At 45.4% G+C, this 21,789-nt stretch overlaps 1 protein-coding gene across 1 annotated transcript in view; it reads left to right on the top strand.

Moving 5' to 3' along the window:
* Window positions 1–21,789, top strand: part of TIAM2 (TIAM Rac1 associated GEF 2) — a 237,261-nt gene that overhangs the window by 142,052 nt on the left and 73,420 nt on the right. The window contains exons 8-11 of the mRNA XM_047769867.1: window positions 8,245–8,430; window positions 9,080–9,226; window positions 12,639–12,710; window positions 20,920–21,081. Coding sequence (XP_047625823.1) covers window positions 8,245–8,430; window positions 9,080–9,226; window positions 12,639–12,710; window positions 20,920–21,081 — 567 coding nt within the window. The remainder of the gene's footprint in view (window positions 1–8,244; window positions 8,431–9,079; window positions 9,227–12,638; window positions 12,711–20,919; window positions 21,082–21,789) is intronic.

Raw genomic sequence — 21,789 nt, 5'->3', positions numbered from 1 at the left:
CGTTGGGAGGTGGTGGAAATGCTGGGGCAGGATGTTAACATTCAGTTTTATTTTATTTTTTTGTAATGATTTTTATTTTTTTCTTTATAGTTAGTTTACAGTATTCTGTCAATTTTCTAATGTACAGCAAAGTGACCCAGTCTCACACACACACACACACACACACATTCTTTTTCTCACATTATCCTCCGTCATGCTCCATCACAAATGACTAGATATAGTTCCCTGTGCTACACAGCAGGATCTCATTGCTTATCTACTCCAAAGCAATAGTCTGCATCTATTAACCCCAGACTCCCAGTCCATCCCACTCCCTCCCCTTCCTCTTTGGCAACCACAAGTCTGTTCTCCAAGTCCATGAGTTTCTTTTCTGTGGAAAGGTTCATTTGTGCCATATATTAGATTCCAGATATAAGTGATATCATATGGTATTTGTCTTTCTCTTTCTGACCTACTTCCCTTAGTGTGACCATGTTGCTGCAAATGGCATTATTTTGTTCTTTTTTATGGCCGAGTAGTATTCCATTGTGTATATATACCACACCTTCTTAATCCATTCTTCTGCCAATAACATTCAGTTTAGTTTAGTGAACATTTAATAAGTACAAATTCTGGGCCTGGTGACTGTGCAGACTTTGAATTTGAAGAAGCTGCTCTCTCTTCCCTCAGGGTATTCTCAGTTTAATGGGGTGACAGACAACTGAACATATAATTTCAACATAACAGAGTGAATTCAGAGCAGTCGATATTCCAGAGTGTTGTAGAAGACACATGGAAAATTTAGCCTCCTAGGTAGTCCTGGTGGACTTCCTGGAGGAGGGATGCTGAATTGCTTCTTGAAGAATGAGGAGTTAATCAAAAGAGAAATGGACTTACTTCACTTAGTAGATGCAAACTGTTATATCTGGAATGGATAAGCAATGAGGTCCTACTATACAGCTCAGGGAACTATATCCAGTCTCTTGGGATAGACCACGATGGAAAAGAATACAAAAAAGGGAATGTATATATATGTATATCTGGGTCACTTTGCTGTACAGCAGAAAATGGCAGGACATTGTAAATCAACTATACTTCAATAAAACTTTAAAAATGAAACAAAATTTTAAAAAATAATAAATTTTTTTTTGTCTTTTTGCCTTTTTTTCTAGGGCCACTCCCGTGTCATATGGAGGTTCCCAGGCTAGGGGTCCAATCAGAGCTGTAGCCCCCAGCCTACGCCACAGCCATAGCAACTCGGGATCCGAGCCGAGTCTGTGACCTACACCACAGCTCACGGCAACGCCAGATCCTTAACCCACCGAGCAAGGCCAGGGATCGAACTTTCAACCTCATGGTTCCTAGTCGGATTCGTTAACCACTGAGCCACGAGGAACTCCAATAATAAAACTTTTTAAATCATAATTTTTTTTTTTTTTAAAAGAAGAGAAGCAGTGATGGGAATTCCAGGCTAGGAGTCAGCATGAGCCAAGGCAGAGCACTCTGAAATCATGTGGTTGTCCTGGCAGTTTGACTTTTTTCAGGCGCACGATGTGCTGGCGATCCTGGTGGTCGGCGGCGGAGGGCTGAGGGACACCATCCTTTCTCCTCCCCCTGAGGCTGCAGGAGCTGCTCATTTTGCGGTCCCTCAGCTGCCTCTTCCACACAAGGCCAGAGTGGTTTGTATCGAAAAAGCATGTCTGACCATGGGATCCCCAGGTTTAAAGATCCTGCAGCGACTCCCCATTGCCCTCTCCCACCTCCACCTTTGTCTTCAACCCCAGACTTCCCACAGTTCCTCTTCTTTTTGGGGGTTTTCTCCCTGGCAGAGAGAACCCGCATAGACCACACACCCACATGCAGATGGGCTCCTGCCACTCCCCATTATCAGGCTCACCCTGCTCATCTGTGCTGAAGGGCTTGGCTCCTCCAAGGAGCTGCCCTTGACCCCCCCCCCCCTCCCGATCAGGGACCCTTCTCTGGTCCCATCATGTTCACACATTATTTTGTAATTATGCCTTTGGGTATAGGGTTGCTCCTGGTATGAAATCAGAGCCTCTAAAGGATGGACAACTTTCCCCCGTCTGTCTCCCCAGTACTTGGCTCCAGGTATTGAGCATCCTGTCTTCTGCCTCAGTCTCAGTCCTCATGGCTTCTGAGTCTACTTCTCAGGGCTCCTGTCTCAGGTCGTGACTGCATGATTCCACGGTTAACTCCATGCAGTCAAGTTGTTGGTATCATCCTGCTGATGGATGAGAGGGTCGGTGCTGGGAGGGGGTCGGGGAAGGAAGGTTCCAAAGTCGAGCGGCGGAGCTGGGACTGGAACACACTTCTGTGCTCCGCCTGGATCCAAGCCTCTTCCTTCATAAGACTTTTGTGAGTCAGACTTTGCTTCGCTTCCTAAGGAACCACGTGATGAGTGGTTTTGTACAAAGTAGAAATTAACCAACTCAGACTTTTCAGCTTTATTTGATGGGAAATGTATTTATGAGTACACTTGGTGAGTGATTTTTATGGCATGTGAGTTGTATCTCGAAGGAAAAAAACAGAACAAAACTGATTTTCTAAACCGTAGCTGGTTGTTGTAACTACCAGACAATGTGTCTTCTGTCACTGGCCGACTTTGGAGGTGGGTTTTAGTGCTTGGAAAACACTGCACGGGAGGTTTTCAACTTACTCTGCCAAAAAGGAAAATCTAATTATCTTTTAAGACCAACCTAAGACTGGACAAACGACCAAATACCGTGGTCAAATGACTAAATGGTAGAAAATATTTTTCTAGGAGTGTTGGGTGTGGCAGGAATGTACTTGTCATTTTTTTTTAAATATCACTTATTCATCTGTTATTTTTAGCATTAGCCTTCCTCTCTTCCCCCTCCCACTTTCTAGAGCAGACCATAGCCTCTCTGAGCTCATTAAATAAATATAGCTATAGTAGCAATAAAGAGGAAACCTGTGTGTGTGTCAGTATTTAAAAATGGAGCTCTCCTCCTTAATTTGTTGTTAATAATTTTTTACAATGAAAGATAATGAAAACCTACTTTGAGCTTTCTTCATTCATGGCATTTTAAAATTTTATTTATTTATTTATTTATTCTGGCTGCACTTGCAGCCTGTGGACGTTTCCAGGCCAGGGATTGAACCCCCATCATAGCAGCGACCCATTGTAGTGACAGTGCCGGATCCTTCATACGCCGTGCCGCAAGAGAACTCCGTCATGTCATTTTTATGTGTAGGGCACAAACATTGAGAGAAATGAAAGCTCAGTCTACACAGAAGCTGAATTTCCATTCTCATGTCCTGACAGTTGTCTTAAAAATTAAATGTCTAGGGACAATTATCAGTATTTAAGGAATTCAGAAAAAAAGTCTTGGTTTAAGGGAATTGATTTAGGGCATTTTCAGTTTTGATAATGTTAGAAAAGAATCTCCAGAGATTCTACGAAAAATGTGACATCAGATAACATGACTGGTTTAGTGATAATGATGATTACAATTTCCTTATGGTAGCGTATATATTTACTTAGATTAGCTTATACATTGGCTCCTTTCATTTTATTAATTTTTTTTGTCTTTTTAGGGCCTCACCTGCAGCATTTGGAGGTTCCCAGGCTAGGGGTCCAATCGGAGCTGTAGCCACCTACCTACACCCCAGCTCACAGCAATGCCGGATCCTTAACCCACTGAGCAAGTCCAGGGATCGAACCCACGTTCTCATGGATACTAGTCAGGTTTGCTAACTGCTGAGCCACGATGGGAACTCCCTAGCTCCTTTCATTTTAAAAAATATATCTTTATCTCAGCTTTTGAGAGACAAAGGGATAAAAATAAACTTTTTTTTTTTTTCCTTTTAGTTTACTTTAAAATCGGGCTGAACTTAAACATAAGGGCAATATGGTGGGAAATTGAGAGGCAAGATGCTCCCCCACAGGAGAGCACGGATGGTCTGATGTCTTCTCGGTGAAGCACCTGGGACTGGAGGGGAGACATACGGTCAATAGTTAGAGGAACGTGTAAATGAGAGTTGCTCAGTCACTCCTGGAGCAGACCCCTGCCCCGTGAGCAGGCGGACCTGGGGCTCCGGGGCTGCGTTCTAAGTGCTGGATGGAACTTTGCTCCTGCGTGGAGTTCCCATTGGGTCAGCTTCACGCTTTGGCCAGCCTGGCAGGGCCGGCCTGTTATGTGAACCTGGTCCGGTCACACCCCTCCTGGGCCTCTGTCTCTTGTACAGAGAGATGAAGGTGGGGGGACGCGAATTTCCCCCCAAGCTCACGGCACATGTCCACAGCCTCCCCGTATTACAAGCTCTGTATTGAGCTCGTGGGTCCAGCCTTCCCTCCATGTGACCGAAGCATCTTTTACCTGCATATTCTCCCACATCCTTTTTCACAACTGTGGTGAGTCTGTGGAAAGGAAAAAATCAAATATTTTCATTGTTTCTTGTCCAAACACAGGCCCTCATTTACCCTCTCTGACTGAATCTCTCCATAAAAAACCATGACCTTCAAAACAAGATAAATATTGTCCTTAAGGAGGGACTCGAGGTCTGACTAACGATGGCTTACTCTGGCGCGGGCCTCTCTCGGGATGATGTGGCTGGGTTAGTCAGGGTTTCTCCGGGGAAATGGAACCAACAGGCTGTGCGAAAAACATATTTCTAAAGAGATTTATTATAAGGAATTTGGCTCCTGTGATTATGGAGATGGGCAGGTCCCAAGACCTGCAGTGAGTCAGCCGGCTAGAGACCCAGCAGGAGAGCTGATGGTGTGGTTCCCATCTGAAGACTGGCAGGCTTGAGACCCAGGATAAGCCAATGTTTCAGTTCAAGTCAAAAGGCAGGAAAAAAGCCAATATCCAAGTTTGAAGGCCATTGGGCAGGAGGAATTCTCTCTTTCTTGGAGTGGGGTGGAGGGGTGGGTAGGGTGTCAGACTTTTTGTTCAAGCCAGGCCTTCAACTGATTAGATGAGGCCCACCCACACAAGCATGGGAGCGCAGTCTGCTTTATTCAGTCTACCATCTACATGTTAATCTCATCCCAAAACACTGTTATAGAAACACCCAGAATAAAACGTTTGACCACAGATCTGGGTACCCCATGACTCAGTCAAGTTGACACCAAGCATTAACCATCACAAAGACTCAGTTAAGATAAGGACATCCTTGAGATGGAAAAATCATAAGGTTCCTTCTCATGTGCATTTTCTACTAAGTTCAGTTAAGAAATTCCCTCTCCATTGTGCAGTATTGATTGAGATACTAGTTCTCTGGGAATGCAGTCACAGATGCTAACAAACTCCTTGATCATCGTAAGGCCTGCTTTGGGCCACTGGGGGTCTTCCAGCCCCTTCTTCCCTTCAACAGACTTAAGCATCTGAGTCCATTTTCTCTCTATGAATTCACCTGCATGTTATCCCAAGTTTTGGGTGGAGAGGTCTAGGTGGGCTAAAACTTACCAAAGTATTTCTGGCAAAATTTGAAGATCACCTGTGTATTGTTTAGAAGGGAACTGTCTTCCTTCCAGTGGTGCTTTGATGTGTAGTCATTTAAATACTTTAAATGATATCTTTAAACACCTTTGTAAACTGCAGAAGTCAGTGAAAATATAAGAGATTGCCACCTTCTCTGATTTGTAGTGGTTGGCCTAGAGCTTTTTTTTTTAAAAATATTTGATCTTTTTAATCCACTGGATGGCATGGGCTTTTTCATCGCTAGGTACCCAGGGACCCATTGATTTCTTTCCTTTCATACCTCTTTCCCTCACCCACCCCCAAGCCCCTGGGAAGCATCTCACAAGCTATTATTTCACGTGGAGTTAATACGTGAGGGAGAAGATTTATTTTTCAATTTATATTTTTATTATTTTTTTACAGCTGCACCCATGGCATATGGAAGTTCCCAGGCTAGGGGTCAAATTGTGACCTATGCCGCATCTCGTGGCAATGCCGGATCCTTAACCCACAGAGTGAGGCCAGGGTTGGAACCTGCATCTTCACAAACACTGTGTCAGGTTCTTAACCTGCTGAGCCACAATGGGGACTTCCAGGGATAAGCTTTAATACACTACCAAACCTAGACATACCTGTATAGATTAGAAAGCAAAAAGAATGTGTCTGTAATTGTGGATTTTCAGAAATCAGCTAGTGAAGATATTTGCAAGACAAATCTGGGCGTATAGTTTTACTGGGACTATAACTCCAGGTAAGTACAGTTTATGGTTACATAATATCCATCCATTACTCCTGGAATCTAGAATTCCCTAACATGGCAAGACCAAGAAGAGCTTTGCAGTTTAACATGAGCTATTGTGTTAGTCTGGAGCAGTGGTCCTCACTAAGGTTGGGCATCAGAATTGCTGGCAGTGCTTTTGATTTTTTTTGTCTTTTTGGGGCCGCTCCCACAGCATATGGAGGTTCCTAGGCTAGAGGGTCAAATTGGAGCTGTAGCTACCAGCCTACGCCACAGCCACAGCCACGTGGGATCCAAGCTGCGTCTGCAACCTAATCACAGCTCACGGCAATGCCAGATCCTTAATCCACTGAGCGAGGCCAGGGATCACACCTGCATCCTCGTGGATGCTAGTCAGATTCACTTCCACTGATGCACGATGGGAACTCCTGGAGGTGCTTTTGAAATGTCAGCTTTCTTGGGCCTCGCGCCTCATGAGCAGACTCATTGTGGAGAGGACCTAGGCATCTGCATCTTTAAAAGTCGGGTCATTCTGGAATTGATTCAAGGCTGACGCCAGTGGGCTATTGCACTGCTAATAAGGGCATACGGAGTCTTAAATGAGGTTAAGATCACTGTGGAGATTGAGCTTTTTTAATGGACTTTGCTGTTTTGCTGACAGTGATGAATTGACAGCTGATTTGCTTAGGCTTTGTAGCCATCCTGTTCCTTTCATGTAGAGAAGTCGTACAGTACAGCTCCTGAGAAAGATACGGAGAACTTGGAGGGGGTCTTGGGAGCACCCTGGGAGCACCCAGAATGTTACTGCTTTTCTCTGGAGAGAGACTGAGGGGAACATTGTGTTCAGTGTTAGATGCCCTTCAAAACATCATTTTTCCAGGGTCGAGGATTGACCTGGAACGTGTACTGTGAACAGTTAGCATCTGTTTGGGTGCTTAAACTTGGCAAACCGGAGATGCGGTTATTGAAAATGAAATGGCACCATTCCTGTGCTGACTCATTATAAACCTTCATGATAGACCTTCTCTTGAGTTTCGAGATTGCTCTGAACACCATTCGAAACCCAGCTTTCCGTTCTGTTCTGAATCCATGTGTTGGCAACTTACTAGAGCCTTTCTTCACCTCTTCACGTGTGTTTAAATGAAGGTAATACATACCCATAACATGCTTCTTTGGAAGAAGAGGGAGCGGCCCCCAGCCTTTGCATTTCTTTACCAACTCACAACTTCAGTTTTGAAGACTATGCAGAAAACAACATCATGTAAATAATTATATATGTCTGGAGTTCCCGTCGTGGCGCAGTGGTTAACGAATCCGACTAGGAACCATGAGGTTGCAGGTTCAGTCCCTGCCCTTGCTCAGTGGGTTAAGGATCCGGCGTTGCCGTGAGCTGTGGTGTAGGTTGCAGACGCGGCTCGGATCCCGCATTGCTGTGGCTCTGGTGTAGGCCGGTGGCTACAGCTCTGATTAGACCCCTAGCCTGGGAACCTCCATATGCCGCAGGAGTGGCCGAAGAAATAGCAAAAAGCAAAAAAAAAAAAAAATTATATGTCTTAATAAAAATGTATGGATGCTGCTTATTCTTTCATGTACTTCAAATAGGAGCTAAAGCTCTGTTTGATGCCCGAAGTTCATCTGCTGCTTATTATTTTGAGTCATTCCCAGAATATAGAGAAATGTACAGTCTCTGTCTCCATTCATCCAGCATCTGTGGATAATTCAGTTAGTGTGGTTTAAGATGAGAGGCTGTGAATGTACGTGAAACACAGTGAAATCACTGACTCACACTCGTGCAACCCCTCCTTAAGTCAGCCTGGTTTTCAGGGCTGGGGTTCTCCAGAGGTTACAGCATGGCTGTGCGTTGGGACCACTGGTTTCGTTTTGGTTTGGTCGTCCTGGGGAAGTTCAGTGCTGCCTGACCTCCCGTATCTTGGCGGGAGGGCTTCAGATGGGGATCCGGGAAGGCTCGCGTCAACCATGCAACACCAGCCGACCGATTATGGCAGGTTTGTGAAGGGATCACATTTTTAATTTGATCCAGGATCTTTCTTTAAATCAGTTCAATTCTCGCTTAAACAGATCCAGCAATGGGAACAGAACCTGGAGAAATTTCACATGGATCTGTTCAGGATGCGCTGCTACCTGGCCAGCCTGCAAGGCGGAGAGCTGCCGAACCCCAAGAGCCTCCTTGCAGCTGCCAGCCGGCCCTCCAAGCTGGCCCTGGGCCGGCTGGGTGTCTTGTCAGTTTCCTCCTTCCACGCTCTGGTGAGTTGCTGAGGAAGCCTGTTCAGCAGATGTTCACCTTTCTCCAGCTTGTCAAAGTAGACACGTGGCTCTGTGGGACTTAACCTAGTAACTGACCAGAGCCACCCAGGGGCCGGGTGCTGAGGGATGGAGGGCTGGTGCCCTGCTGGGGAGTCCCGGCTTCTCTGGCTGCTTGTTCTCAGAATCCATCTACTGGCACCCCGTGATTAAATATGCACATCTGCCTCTGCCTCTGGTCCATTCCACCTCGTACAGTCAAGACGGTGGAGTCCCTGCGGAGTTGCCTCAATGGTGGGAAGAGTGGAAGGGCTGATTGGAGGTTGTTTGATCTGTTCTGCCGAGAGCCCCATTTCCTGAAATCGCTCCGGTGTGGGTCGCTTCTGGGGATGGTACTGGCTTATTAGCCTCCTGGGTCTGCAGGTTGCTCTGCCCGCGTGGAGAGATGTGAATGTTGTAACTAGCCTCGTGTCACCCGGATGAGAGATTCCTCTATGGTGGCCGCCTTTCTGGTATGTCAGAGATGCAGCAGCATTGGGGGCCGGCCAGAAGGCATGCAGAACAAGCAGGGCTTCTGTTAGGGCAACGGTTCATTCTCCTTATCACCCAAATCATCCATTGTAAGATTTTTTGAAACCGTGTTTTAAATTAGGTATGTTCCAGAGATGACTCTGCTTTCCGGAAAAGAACCCTCTCACTGACCCAGCGAGGAAGACACAAGAAGGGCTTGTTTTCTTCATTAAAAGGGCTGGATACACTTGCAAGAAAAGGGAAGGAGAAAAGACCGTCCGTAACACAGGCAAGTCGCCCAGCATGGGAGGGATGGCAGACCTAGCGGGAAATCCTTGATAAGGAACAGACTGTAGCTGTTCCTCATCCTTCGGCGCAAGATAAAAGTTGCTTCAAAGGGATACAGTCTTAGCATGGACTTCTTTACCAAAGGAAAACACACAAGTTGTTCCATCTCTTCTTGAGTCCTCCAAGGAGATATTCACACCTTGCACATCTGCAGTGCTTAGGAACACAAAACTCAGAATCACATCAGAAAAGAAAGCACGGAGTTCCAGTTGTAGGTCAGTGGGTTAAGAACCCAACTAGTATCCATGAGGATGCAGGTTCGATCCCAGGCCTCGCTTAGTGGGTTAAGGATCTGGTGTTGCTGAAATCTGTGGTATAGGTTGCAGATGTGGCTCAGATCCAGTGTGGCTGTGGCTGTGGCTGTGTCCTCAGCTATAACTCTTTTGACCCCCTAGCCTAGGAACTTCCATGTGCTGCAGGTGTGGCCATTAAAAAAAAAAAAAGAAAGAAAGAAAGAAAAGAATCCATGGTTGTCATTGCCTTTAGAACTAATTGCCCTAGATTTTATATTAAAACCAATATGTAAAATTAATAGTAACAACAGCACCTAAATTCTATTGGTAGTGTCAGATGCTTTGCTGACTTAATTTTTGTGACCCAAAGTAGGCGTTTTGTCATTCTTTTTTTTTTTTTTTTTTGGCTGTACCTGTGGTATATGGAAGTTGTCAGGCCAGGGACTGAATCTGAGCTGAGCCACAGCTGTGACCTTTGCTGTAGCTGCAGCAATACCCCTTAATCTACTGTAATGGGCCAGGGAGTGAACCCTCACCTCCACACTGACCTGAGCCACTGCAGTCAGATTCTTTACCCAGTGTGGCATAGCGGAAACTCCCTTGTCACCATAAGAGGAGGAGCCTGAGGCTGGAGAGGTTAAGTCACATCCTTTCCCTACTCACCCAGTGCCCAAGGGTCAGGGCTGGGACGTGGTCTACTTGGAATCTGTACACTGGGCCATTGCTGCTGCTTATTTTTCTGAGGAAGGGCGGCTGTTTCAACATTTTATCAAGTAAAAACAGCCTGAGCACTTATTGTTGAAATGTGGCCCATGTACAGGGAATCATTATTTTCAGAACATTTTAAATAGTCATATCTGAAGTATTTCCTAATGCCATTAAAATAGTATATGATAATGATTTTGATGTTGTGGAGTGCACTCATGGTATACGGAAGTTCCCAGGCTAGGGATCAAATTGGAGCTACAGCTGGTCAAATCGGCCTACGCCACAACCACAGCAACGTGGTATCTGAGCGGTGTCTGTGACCTATACCACAGCTCACGGCAGGGCAGGATCCTTAACCCACTGACGCCAGGGATTGAACCTGCATCCTCATGAATCCAAGTTGGGTTTGTGAACTGCTGAGCCACGAAGGGAACGCCAAGAATCACATTTTAATGGAACATAATTTTATATGGATATTTATTTTTTGTGTGTAACAGTTTTGTGAATGAGGGGTAGAATGAACGTCTTTGACCTGTCTGTAACCCTAAAACAAGGAAGGGGGAGGTGGTGGTGAGTGGATTGGTTGACTGAAAGACAGCAAATACACATAGAACTCGTTTCACTTGGCCACTGGTTTTGTATACTCACATATGATTGGAAAGAATACCACATTTAAAAATTGTGGTTCGTGGCTCAGTAGTTAACAAACCTGACTAGGATCCATGAGGATGCGGGTTCAATCCCTGGCTTCACTCAGTGGGTTAAGGATCTGGAATTGCTGTGAGCTGTGGTGCAGGTTGCAGACACAGCTCAGATCTGGCATTGCTGTGGCTGTGGTATATAGTCAGACAGCTGTAGCTCCGATTGGACCCCTAGCCTGGGAATCTCCATGTGCCCTGGGTGCGGCCCTAAAAAGCAAAAGCAAAAAGAAAAAAAAAATATGTGGTTCTACTTGTACTTGTGAAAGTAATCATTTGTTGGTTATAAATGGAAACATTGGAGTTCCCGTCGTGGCGCAGTGGTTAACGAATCCGACTAGGAACCATGAGGTTGCGGGTTTGGTCCCTGCCCTTGCTCAGTGGGTTAGTGATCCGGCGTTGCCATGAGCTGTGGTGTAGGTTGCAGACGCGGCTCGGATCCCGCGTTGCTGTGGCTCTGGCGTGGGCCGGTGGCTACAGCTCCGATTCAACCCCTAGCCTGGGCACCTCCATATGCCGCGGGAGCGGCGCAAGAAATAGCAACAACAACAACAACAACAATAACAACAACCAAAGACAAAGAAAAAAAAATGGAAACATTCCTTCACTGTAGGTCGTAGTTCACATCATTGACTAATGCTGGGCTGATGTTTTTGAATTGAACTTCTGGGAAATTTAAATATCTGAGGTAAATGCTATATAATCAAGGTATATAGATTCAAGGTAGCCAATTCTATATAATTAAATGATAATACCTTGATAAGTTACTTATAAGATGTTGACATGCAGCTGATCAGATAGGATATCCTAAGATGGTCTTTACCTCATTGGATGTGCTAAGTGTCCGTAATTGAAGATTTCTTGAGAAACAGAAGCATTTGGCTGAACATTTTTGCTTTAAAAAGATACAAACCTAATTGTAGAGTTGATATTTATATAACTGAATGAAGTTTATGTAGTAGGTATCTATAAACGGCCTATTCTTTAATGTTTAGCCATCTACTATAAAATCAAGAAGATGAAAACTGGAAAAAGTAAAGGAAATTATTCCTAGTCCCTCTACCCAAACACAACCACTTTTAATATTTACCTTTACTTCTTCCCAATATTTAGTCTATGCACTTTTAAAAAATAGTTTCAAGCTTGTTTTTGGTGTCGTTACCAAATTTGATTTCTACATCTTCAGAAATATGTACCTCTTGGTAAAAGCAACATCAAGATGATACAGGATGACTTAAATAATGTGTAGCACAGAAAAGTAAAATATATAGCCGTAAGGGGGAAAAGCAACTTTTAAGTTAAATCTTTAAATGTTGTAGACTATTAAATAGTACAAATTGTGATATGAAGATCTGATAAAATGTTGTAGAACTTAATTTTTTTTTTGTCTTTTCTAGGGCTGCTCCTGTAGCATATGGTGGTTCCCAGGCTAGGGGTCTAATCGGAGCTGCAGCTGCCAGCCTACACCACAGCCACAGCAACACAAGATCCAAGCCACATCTGCGACCTACACCCCAGCTCATGGCAACGCTGGATCCTTAACCCACTGAGCAAGGCCAGGGATCGAACCCAAAACTTCATGGTTCCTAGTCAGATTTGTTTCCACTGAGCCATGACGGGAACTCCAGAACTTAATTTTTTAATACTCAGGACAGGTAGCTGCCAAATGAAATTACAGAGCCATTTCATTAGTCTTTTTTCCCCCCTTCATCAGATATTTGATTCAAGTGGCAGCCATGGATTTTCTGGAACTCAGCTACCTCAAAACTCCAACAACTTCAGTGAGGTAAATGTTGCCGTAGACGGCAGCCACCTTATTTTATTTGATGACACACGTGCTAAGTCGTTATTATTATTATTTTGCCTTTTTAGGGCCGCACCCGCGGCATATGGAGGTTCCCACGCTGGGGGTCGAATCAGAGCTGTAGTCACCGGCCTACACCACAGCCACAGCAACTCAGGATCCGAGCCGCATCTGCAACCTACACCACAGCTCATAGCAACACTGGATCCTTAACCCACTGAGCAAGGCCAAGGATCGAACCTGTGTCCTCCTGGATGCTAGTCGGGTTTATTAACCACTGAGCCATGACGGGAACTCCCACACACATGCTAAGTTAAGCGGAGAATGCCAGTGGAGAATCTTTACATGAATCTGCTGAAAACAAGTTTAGAGGTCAAATGGCCTTGAGTAATTAAAAGATGTTTTCAGCATGCTGAGTGTTTTTGAAGGTGGCTAAAGTCATGGTCGCTCCATCTCAAAAGCGGCACAGCTAAAGTCACGACAGTAGCTTTCATTTATTTGTCCCCACTTCTCAGCAGCACGTCCCTTCATTTGAGAGATCAGTGAGTCCAAGCTTGCATTTTCCTCCCGGGGGCCGGGGGTCCTCACACCCACAACACATCCCGAGTGAGCAGCCTTTGGCTCACCGAGTGCCCGCAGTCGAGCTGTGTACAGGGGTCCCCTCTCCCCACACGGCTTCTGACCTAACACAGCCTCAGAACCATTTCTGAGTGGGATTCTGGAGAAGGGTGATGGGTCTGGGTGAGCTTATGCCTCCTCTTTGTGCCTTTTCCAATCCGCACCTTCCCTCTAAGGCTGTGCATCTATTTCTCTTAACTGCTCCTTCACCAAATCCTCTTACCTTGGGTTTTATGTCCCATAAACCCCTAGACTGTTTGTTGAGGCCGAAACCTGATTTTAAGGACTTGGACAACTGAATGTGCTTCTGTAGAAGGAGGCGGTATTATTTAACAAAGTAATTGGGATAATTCAGTGAACTGCCAGTTTAGTTTGAAAAATCTAAGGAATGGTGGAGGGTTAGATCCTGCGACAGGTCCTGGGGAGGCGAGTGATCCTAAAACATGCAACAGAGACACCCACCGATTCTGCCTCCACAGAGGTTGGCCCAACTGTGGGTGCCAAGTGTGGGCCCTAAGCTGCTCGGTTGTGGGGGACAGCTCTAGCTGAGGTGTCCTGAAATGGGGAGAGGACCTTTCCTCAAAATCTTCCCCTCCCCTCCCACTCTCAGAGGTCAGGGGCTGCCAAAGGGCAGGGCATGAGACCAGGTGGCTGTGCCAGGAGGCTATGTCTTAGGCGTTGCTCCTGGCTGGTCTCTGTGCCCTTATTTTGCCAGATTTGACCAAACCAAATGAGACCCTAAGGAAGCCAAATCCAGGCCCTCCTTTGATTCCTTCAAAAAGGTAGACCTCTGGAGTTCCCATTGGGGCACAGCGGAAATGAATCTGACTAGTATTCATAAGGATGAGAGTTTGATCCCTGGCCTGGCTCAGTGGGTTGGGGATCCAGTGTTGCCATGAGCTGTGGTGTAGGTCGAAGACATGGCTTGGATCCTGTGTTACTGTGGCTGTGGTGTAGACTGGCAGCTGCAGCTGCAGCTCTGATTCAACCCCTAGCCTGGGAATGTCCATGTGTGGCCCTATAAAAAGCAAAAAAAAAAAAAAGGTTGACTTCTCATAATAAATAATTTCCATTCTCTGCCCCTTTATTTCTGTACACACACCAAGCTTATTTCAAAATCCAGATCAAATGATGCCGTCCACCAGGGATTTGACCTGCTTAAAAAAAAATTGTATTGCCTTTCACTGCTTGGTTCTTACTACCTTCTGCAGTTGGTCATCCCACCAAGTTTGTATGGCATGGTTCCCAGGCAAGCTGGTAACTAGGACCCTTGATTTTATATATATATATATCTTTTTTTTTGGTCCACACCAAAAGTTCCCAGGCCAGGGATGAAACCTGAGCCACCACAGTGACAACATGGGATCCTTTACCTGCTAGGCCACCAGGAAACTCCATGATTATATATTCACATCCGTGGCTCACTGCTAAGGATTATAGTATTGCTTAATAAATTTGCCTATTAATCATCCAAACTAGAGGTAGCCCTTTAATGGTTGAGAAGAGCTGTTTGGCAAAAAAAAAAAAAGAACCCATAATTCATCAGAGCACTTTCTATTAACAGAACGTAACAGTGGACTTTTTTGAAAATGTTTTGCTAAAATAGCCTTTAATGGTCTGAATTAAGCTGAGTGCTTATTTAAATTGAGCTCAAATTACCAAATGATCTTCTTGTGATTTAATCAACAGGTCCCATTGACACTGTGGTGGGTGAGAAGAAAGTATTATGGCATCTGTTTTTTTTTTTTTTTTTTTTAAAGTATATGTATTTAGACATTTATCCTTGTTTGTTTTAGCTAAACATTGCTTCTGGTATAGCAGTGTTGAAGATATTTCTCAGACATATAGGGTTATTTTAATGGTATGTTTATCATTTCTGCATTATACACTCAGCTAGGTTTCATTGAGGTACAGGTAGAATGAAGGGTACTTGGTTTTTTATATCTCTGGGACTTAAGATTCCACCAGTAGCTGGTTGAATAATTAATATTTCATTCCACTAGTTTTCCTCTGCGAAGCCTTCTTGGAGAGTATTTATAATTTGCACAAACCATCTATTTGTAAACAGTCAGTATATTCTGTCCATTAGCCTAACACAGAAAGGCAGTCATTCCCGAGTGTGTGGGCAGGCATTTAAAAATATTCCATTCTAATTGGTGCATCATGTAACAGGCCAACAGTGAGTCACCCTAATTCGAAATCTGTTAAGGTTGGAAGAAAGCCAGTCTCCTTTGAGCCTTTTTTAAAGGACACTTTGGCGAGCCAGCAATGAAAGCTTTTCAAGCTTTTCGTAGGGAACGTCTTGATGAGCAATAATGAGTCTCAGTCTGCTTTTGCGGGGACGTGTTTGTTATGGAGATGGTTGTCACAGATCCCCTGCTGAGACTCTGGAAGGGAGCAACCCCAGAAGCTTTGTGGCAGAAATCATGGAGCCCTGGGCCTTGGCGCTCTTGCCTGGAAAATTGGATGGGGGTATCCCAACATTCTGGGGCAGCGAGTGAATGAAGTATTGTCACATGAGTCATGAGCTCCAAACTGGGAAAAAATATGCTAATTTTTTTTTTTTTTTTTAATGGAAACTGTGAATGAAGCCACTTCCTCTTGACGGTAACGCGGCAGTCTGTTTAAATAGTGCCTTTCGTATGGAAGCCTGCATGACATCCACACAGGCCCGCGTGGAGAGTACACGCATAGGTCTTTGTTTTCCTTTCATATCAACTGATGTTTGGGCATCAGCCCAAGATATAAGTACCTCCTCCTCGGTGACATTTTGCTGTTGTTGAGACAGCCAAGGGCACACAACTCCTTTTGTGCTTTCTCCTCATCTCACTTGCTAATAGACCTTCCTTTTATCAGCAACTGTGGTGTGGGCCCCTTCGTGACAGCCAGATTGTGATTTTTGCTACTCCCTTCCCTTCAGTGATCCAAGTAGCAATTACAAGCCATTTGATCCCAAAGCATCTGCTGTGAGAACCCGCGGAGGTTCAATTTTCTCTCCTTGAGGCACCCTGAGCAGACGTCATTTGACATGTGCTTCCCAGACCATTAATGGAGGCGGAAGAAGCGATGCGTCTACAGAAGTTGCCCTACCCACTCGGGAGGCTGAAGGGATTTGTGAGTCTTAACTGGAGTGTCCGCGGTGGCCGAGGCGTGCCTCTGGGATGTGGTCATTTCGTGGGTGGTGCCTCACGCTGGGCCATGTGGTCTTGAGCATCAGGAGCCACCTGGCTCCCCGCGGCTGATTCTCACAAAGTTCTTTTCCGTGGCCGTCACTGAATGGCACTGGTCAAGGCTGCTGCAGTGCAGTTTCACAATCCACTCTGAACTGCAAGAAAGTTCTTGTATCTCGCTGTGGCCTTTTTCAGTTTTAGGTACCTTTAAGGGCTGATCCTCACACCAGTCTCCTGACACCCCCCCCCCCCCCCGAGGCTGACACATTTTAGCTCCTTGTAAAGGTAAAGAAAATGAAGCCGGGACACATCTGAGAACCGTCCTGACCCAGACGGTCTGTTAGTTACATCTTTGCTGTCTGCTCCAGGAACTGGAAACCTTCAGCAGGCTGATCCGATACTAACTTTTAGAAGGTTTCAGGGGAGGGAGGGAGGGAGCAGTTGGAAAGGGTACAAAGGCTGTGAGTTTGATTCTGTTTTGTAAATAAGTTCATTTGTATCTTTTTTTTTTTTTTAGATTCTACACATAAGTGATATCATATGATATTACTTCGTAAAAGTAGGGGGAAGGACAAATGAGGAGTTTGGGATTAACACACACTATATACAAATGAGATAATCAACCAGAACCTGCCGTGTAGCACAGGGAACTCTACTGGATGCTCTATAATAACCTAAATGGGAAAAGAGTCTGAAAAAGAAGGGATATATGTATGTGTATAACTGAATCATTTTGCTGTACACCTGAAACTAACACAACATTGTAAATCAACTGTATGCCAATAAAAAAAAAAAAAAGAATGAGGCATTTACCAAAAAGTAAAAAAAATAAAAAATAACATAGCACCTTTAAGGGTACGCTGAGAAAAGAGTTTTCCGGATACCTCAACTTGTTGTGCTTATTTTCGCAATTCTCTGTTCCTTTTATGAAAAAGAATGTAGGATAGTATCTTATCCGGCTTATTGAAAATAAAGCATGTGATTTCAGTGTGGATAGATAGCATCAACCCTTGAGGGGATCAATCCGGTTTTTTCTCCAAGTGGGCTAAGTTGCCAATACCTTAGAAACCCTGTAAGTACCAAGAGGCCATTTCTTTTTCTAGGTCTAATGAATGGATTAATCAGTTCCACATTCTTGATGCTTTCTTTGAATATTCAGATTTTACTTTTCTTTAATTGCATACCTTTCTAAAGGCATGTGTGTGTGTCTTATGCACAGAAAAAACAGTGACGTGTGCATTTTCACTGTAGGATCTCTCGAGGGGATCTGAACCTTCCACAGCCTTGGCTTTGGTAGGCATCTTCTCATCAATCGTGAACTTGATCTTAGGCCAATAGTATAGACTCAGGAAATGATTCCTCGGAGCATTTGTAGGCACAAAGCCTTGGTGAATCAAATAGAACTGGGATATTTCATCTGTCCTTCCTTTGTCTCTCCATTTACCCTCATACTTTTCTTTAGCCTAGAACTTCTTCTCTTTCAATAATCCTTTTAACTCCTCTTCTTGAAACTTGAGCGAGGAGTAAGAGCTTGACACAGTGTAAATAGATTCTCCAATAAGGTAGGGAAAATGGACAGTTTGTATCTGCTCTGCCTACATGTGTCTGTGAATTTCTCCTTGTACCCAGTTCAGCATCCATGGGTGGAGGTGGGTTCTGGGCGTCTGACCCATGCACTGTGTTAAGGCCTGAAAGGGACTGAGAAAGAGAGAGTGAGCCTCTGTTGTCATCGAGCTTTGAACACGGTGTGTGGGGCCCGTGAGAGCAGCCTGAAAATGACTGTCCGGTGGGCTGGGTTTAGCCCAGCGCAGAGCCAGGGTCATGGAGAGTGGCTGAGTCCATTGGGTGGAATTGGGGTTGGAGGCTTGGGGAGCAGGAGATGCTTGACCAGAAGGGGTAGCATTTGAAATAAGGTTAAAAGATAAACACGGTTTCAGCACAGAAACTGTGAGGAGGGTGAAGCAGGGGAAGGAAGTGGATGTGACTAGGGGTCCAGAAGCGGGAGGGGGCTGCTCCTTTGTGGGCAGCGTCAGGTGAGCGTGTGCCCTGGAGTAACAGGAAGGAGCCGAGATGGTTGGCTTGTGCCCATTTCCTGGGAGGTAGCTGCCAGGCTGATCGTTCTGTGGTGCCGTGGGGAGTGTGGGCTCAAGCCGGTTCCCAAGATTCCAGTCCCCACAGTATGAGAGTCACAGCTCAGTGTGGAGCTTGGGCAAGTTTCTAGAATTTTCTCAGCCTCACCTGTTAAATGGAGGGTTGGGACAGTGCCTCCCTCAGAGGGATGTGACTAGGGACCGGACAGTGCGGAGGGGAGCAGGCAGGCAGGGGAGGGCGGGTGTGAATTTGTATCTTTGCCCACCCTCCCCTCAGCTTTCCATCCTCAGTCACGTCTTCCCTGTGCCGCTGTGAGGGTGCAGAACTGCCGTGCTTCGCAGCATCCTTCTGGACCCTTTGACTTCCTCTCTGCCTGGCTCTGGGCTTTCTTACTCCACAGTGACCTCTGCTGGGGTTTTAGTGTGACTCGGAGCCAGAGTAGTTTGAGGGCCGGTACCTGCACCTTTACGGCTGTACCTGCTTAGTGCTGATGCACCTGCTTGAAATCACTGCTCCAGGGAACAGAAGGTTTAACCAGGGAAGGGAACCCCTGTGAAATGGGGCCCTTCAGGGGAAATCGGTGTCCGCACTGGTTCCCCAGAGCCATCCTGAGCTCTGGGCATCTGCTCCTCTTCTCTGTCTCTCTCTTTTGCTTTTGCTTTGGCACATGAGGTTCATAGTCATTCTGGGCTGTGACTGTCTGTCTAGGAAACTAGACAGACAGTGACAGATCCATGGCAGATCCAGAAATGTTACTTCACAAATGAGCATCCCAGGGAGTTCCCATCGTGGCACAGCGGAAGCGAATCTGACTAGGAACCATGAGGTTCAGGTTCCATCCCTGGCCTCGCTCAGTGGGTTAAGGATCCAGCGTTGCCATGAGCTGTGGTGTAGGTCGCAGATGCAGCTCGGATCCTGCGTTGCTGTGGCTGTGGTGCAGGCCAGCAGCTATAGCTCCCATTCAACCCTTAGCCTGGGATCCTCCATATGCCGTGGGTGTGGCCCTAAAAAGCAAAAAAAAAAAAAAAAAAAAAAAAAAGAAAAGAAAAGAAAAAGAAAAAGAAAAAAAGCATCCCATTAAAAAAAGACAACCCAGGAAGATTGATTGTTCCCTTTCCTTGCCAAAACTGGTTCTTAAGTGTATTTATTCTAATATTTTAATCCTATTTAAAAGGAAGATCTTTTGCTTTGTGGGTTTTTTAAAAATGCATGGAATTCAAAGTAAAATCACCCATCAGTGACATGAATCTTTTGATTTATGTCAAGTCTTGTCTTTATCATTAGACTAATGTAAGAACCTAAGAAGAAGGAAAAATTTGAGCTGCTTAATAAATGTTAACTATTTTTGTTTATAAATCATAGAAGTGGGGTTTCTGTCATGGCTCAGCAGTTAATAAACCTGACTGCCATCCATGGGGTGCAGGTTCGATCCCTGGCCTCCCTTAGTGGGTTAAGGATCTGGTGTTGCCATGAGCTGTGGTGTAGGTCACAGACACAGCTTGGATCTGGCATTTCTGTGGCTGTGGTGTAGGCTATTAGCTATAGCTTCGATTTAACCTCTAGCTTGGGAACCTCCATGTGCTGCGAGTGTGGCCCAAAAAAACAAAACAAAACAAAAATATTTGGCAGAATTACATATTACCATGAGGTCACTGGATTACTGTGATGGTGAGGTTTAGGAAACGAAACTTCCTTGGGAAGAGCTTCTGGAAGCTTCTGTTTGGGGATGATTGCTAGAAGTGTGTCTAGATGTGAAAAGGCTGAAGGATGGAATCCCCAAACCAGGATGATAGGTCCATTTAAAAAAAAAAAAAACAAGTAGAAATAAGAGAGAAGATAAATGTGCGTTGGATTATGTTAAACGAAGCTCCTGGTTAGGATGCAGGCGGGCATCCGGGGCCATGGGCGAGAGCGTATCTGAAATTCACTGGCATCGTGGCTTAGATGCAGACTTCCAGGGGCCCCTGCCAGCCGACAATTCTAGAGCAGTAGGAGTGGACACTTAGCAGCCCTCTTGTCCCCTGCCGTGTTCTCACTTGGGCTCAGAGGCAAATGGCACAGTGGCTAGAACACTGGACAAGGAGTTGGTTGACGTCGCTCCACATCCCAGGGCTTCAGTTTCATGAGAGTTAGTGTAACGAATGAGGACACTCGGGCATGCCTGCCCCTGGGGTGGGGGGTCGGGGTCATGGAATCCAGAGGCGTGAGGAGCGTGAAAGAGCTTCCTGTAAGTGAAGGGGGGCATTTCTCTAGTAGTTTCCATCATTGGCTTATTAAATCTGTCTGCCTTTTCCTGTGGGATCTAAACACAGGTGGATGACCTGCTGCACATATACGGGTCCGCCGTAGATGGGGGTCCCCGAGACGGCACGTGGGAGGGCCAGGCCGACATCCACTTTCACGACCATCAAGCCGTGACCCTGACGATCAAGCCAGAACACAGAGTGGAAGACATCCTGACCTTGGCCTGCAAGGTAGTGGATTTTGCGGTAGAAATATACTTCTGAATGGCCCTCCTGCGCCCTCTGACGTTTCAGGGTGTTTAAGACCTCGCCTTGTATGCAAAGGAACAAATGGAATATTCGTTAGTTAACGTGTTATTAGCATTCTCCTCCTCCGTGTCTTAGAAGAATGTATTAAGTCATGACCCCTTGCCTTGCTGAAGAGCCCGAGCCATCTCACTGAAGTTCTTTGTATGCCTTTCTCTCCAGAATAATTATGAAGCCTGTTGTCACTTAAGTTACTTAGAGTGCTCTGTGAGAGACTTTGAAGCAGCTTGAGTGAATCCTCAATGGTTGTGTCAAGTTCCTCTAGATTAAACAAGTAACTTGGCACCACTCATAGGTGCTGCATGGAAATTGCTATGCGATGGTGTTATAGTCATTATTCGCACTGAGTTTTATTTCTGAAGAGGAAGCTTATGATAGATGTTCAAGAGAGCCCTCTGAGAGGGATGAAGACGACTCCGCAGCTGCAGATCAGATGCGCTCAGACCACCAGATGGCATAGTAGAGCTGAAATATTCTTAAGTGTTCAGAGAAAAATGCAAATATATGAAGAGGTAAAAGAGTCATGTAGTGTGTGGTAACTCTTCTTAAAATAATTTTTTTGGCCACACGTGTGGCATGTGGAAGTTCCCAGGCTGGGGATCGAACCCATACCACAGGAGTGAGAATGTCAAC

This window comes from Phacochoerus africanus, chromosome 2 (genome assembly GCF_016906955.1).
Source record: "Phacochoerus africanus isolate WHEZ1 chromosome 2, ROS_Pafr_v1, whole genome shotgun sequence".
NCBI classification, from domain to species: domain Eukaryota; kingdom Metazoa; phylum Chordata; class Mammalia; order Artiodactyla; family Suidae; genus Phacochoerus; species Phacochoerus africanus.
Note: the sequence above shows the minus strand (reverse complement) of the source record. Positions and strands in the feature narration are given on the sequence as shown.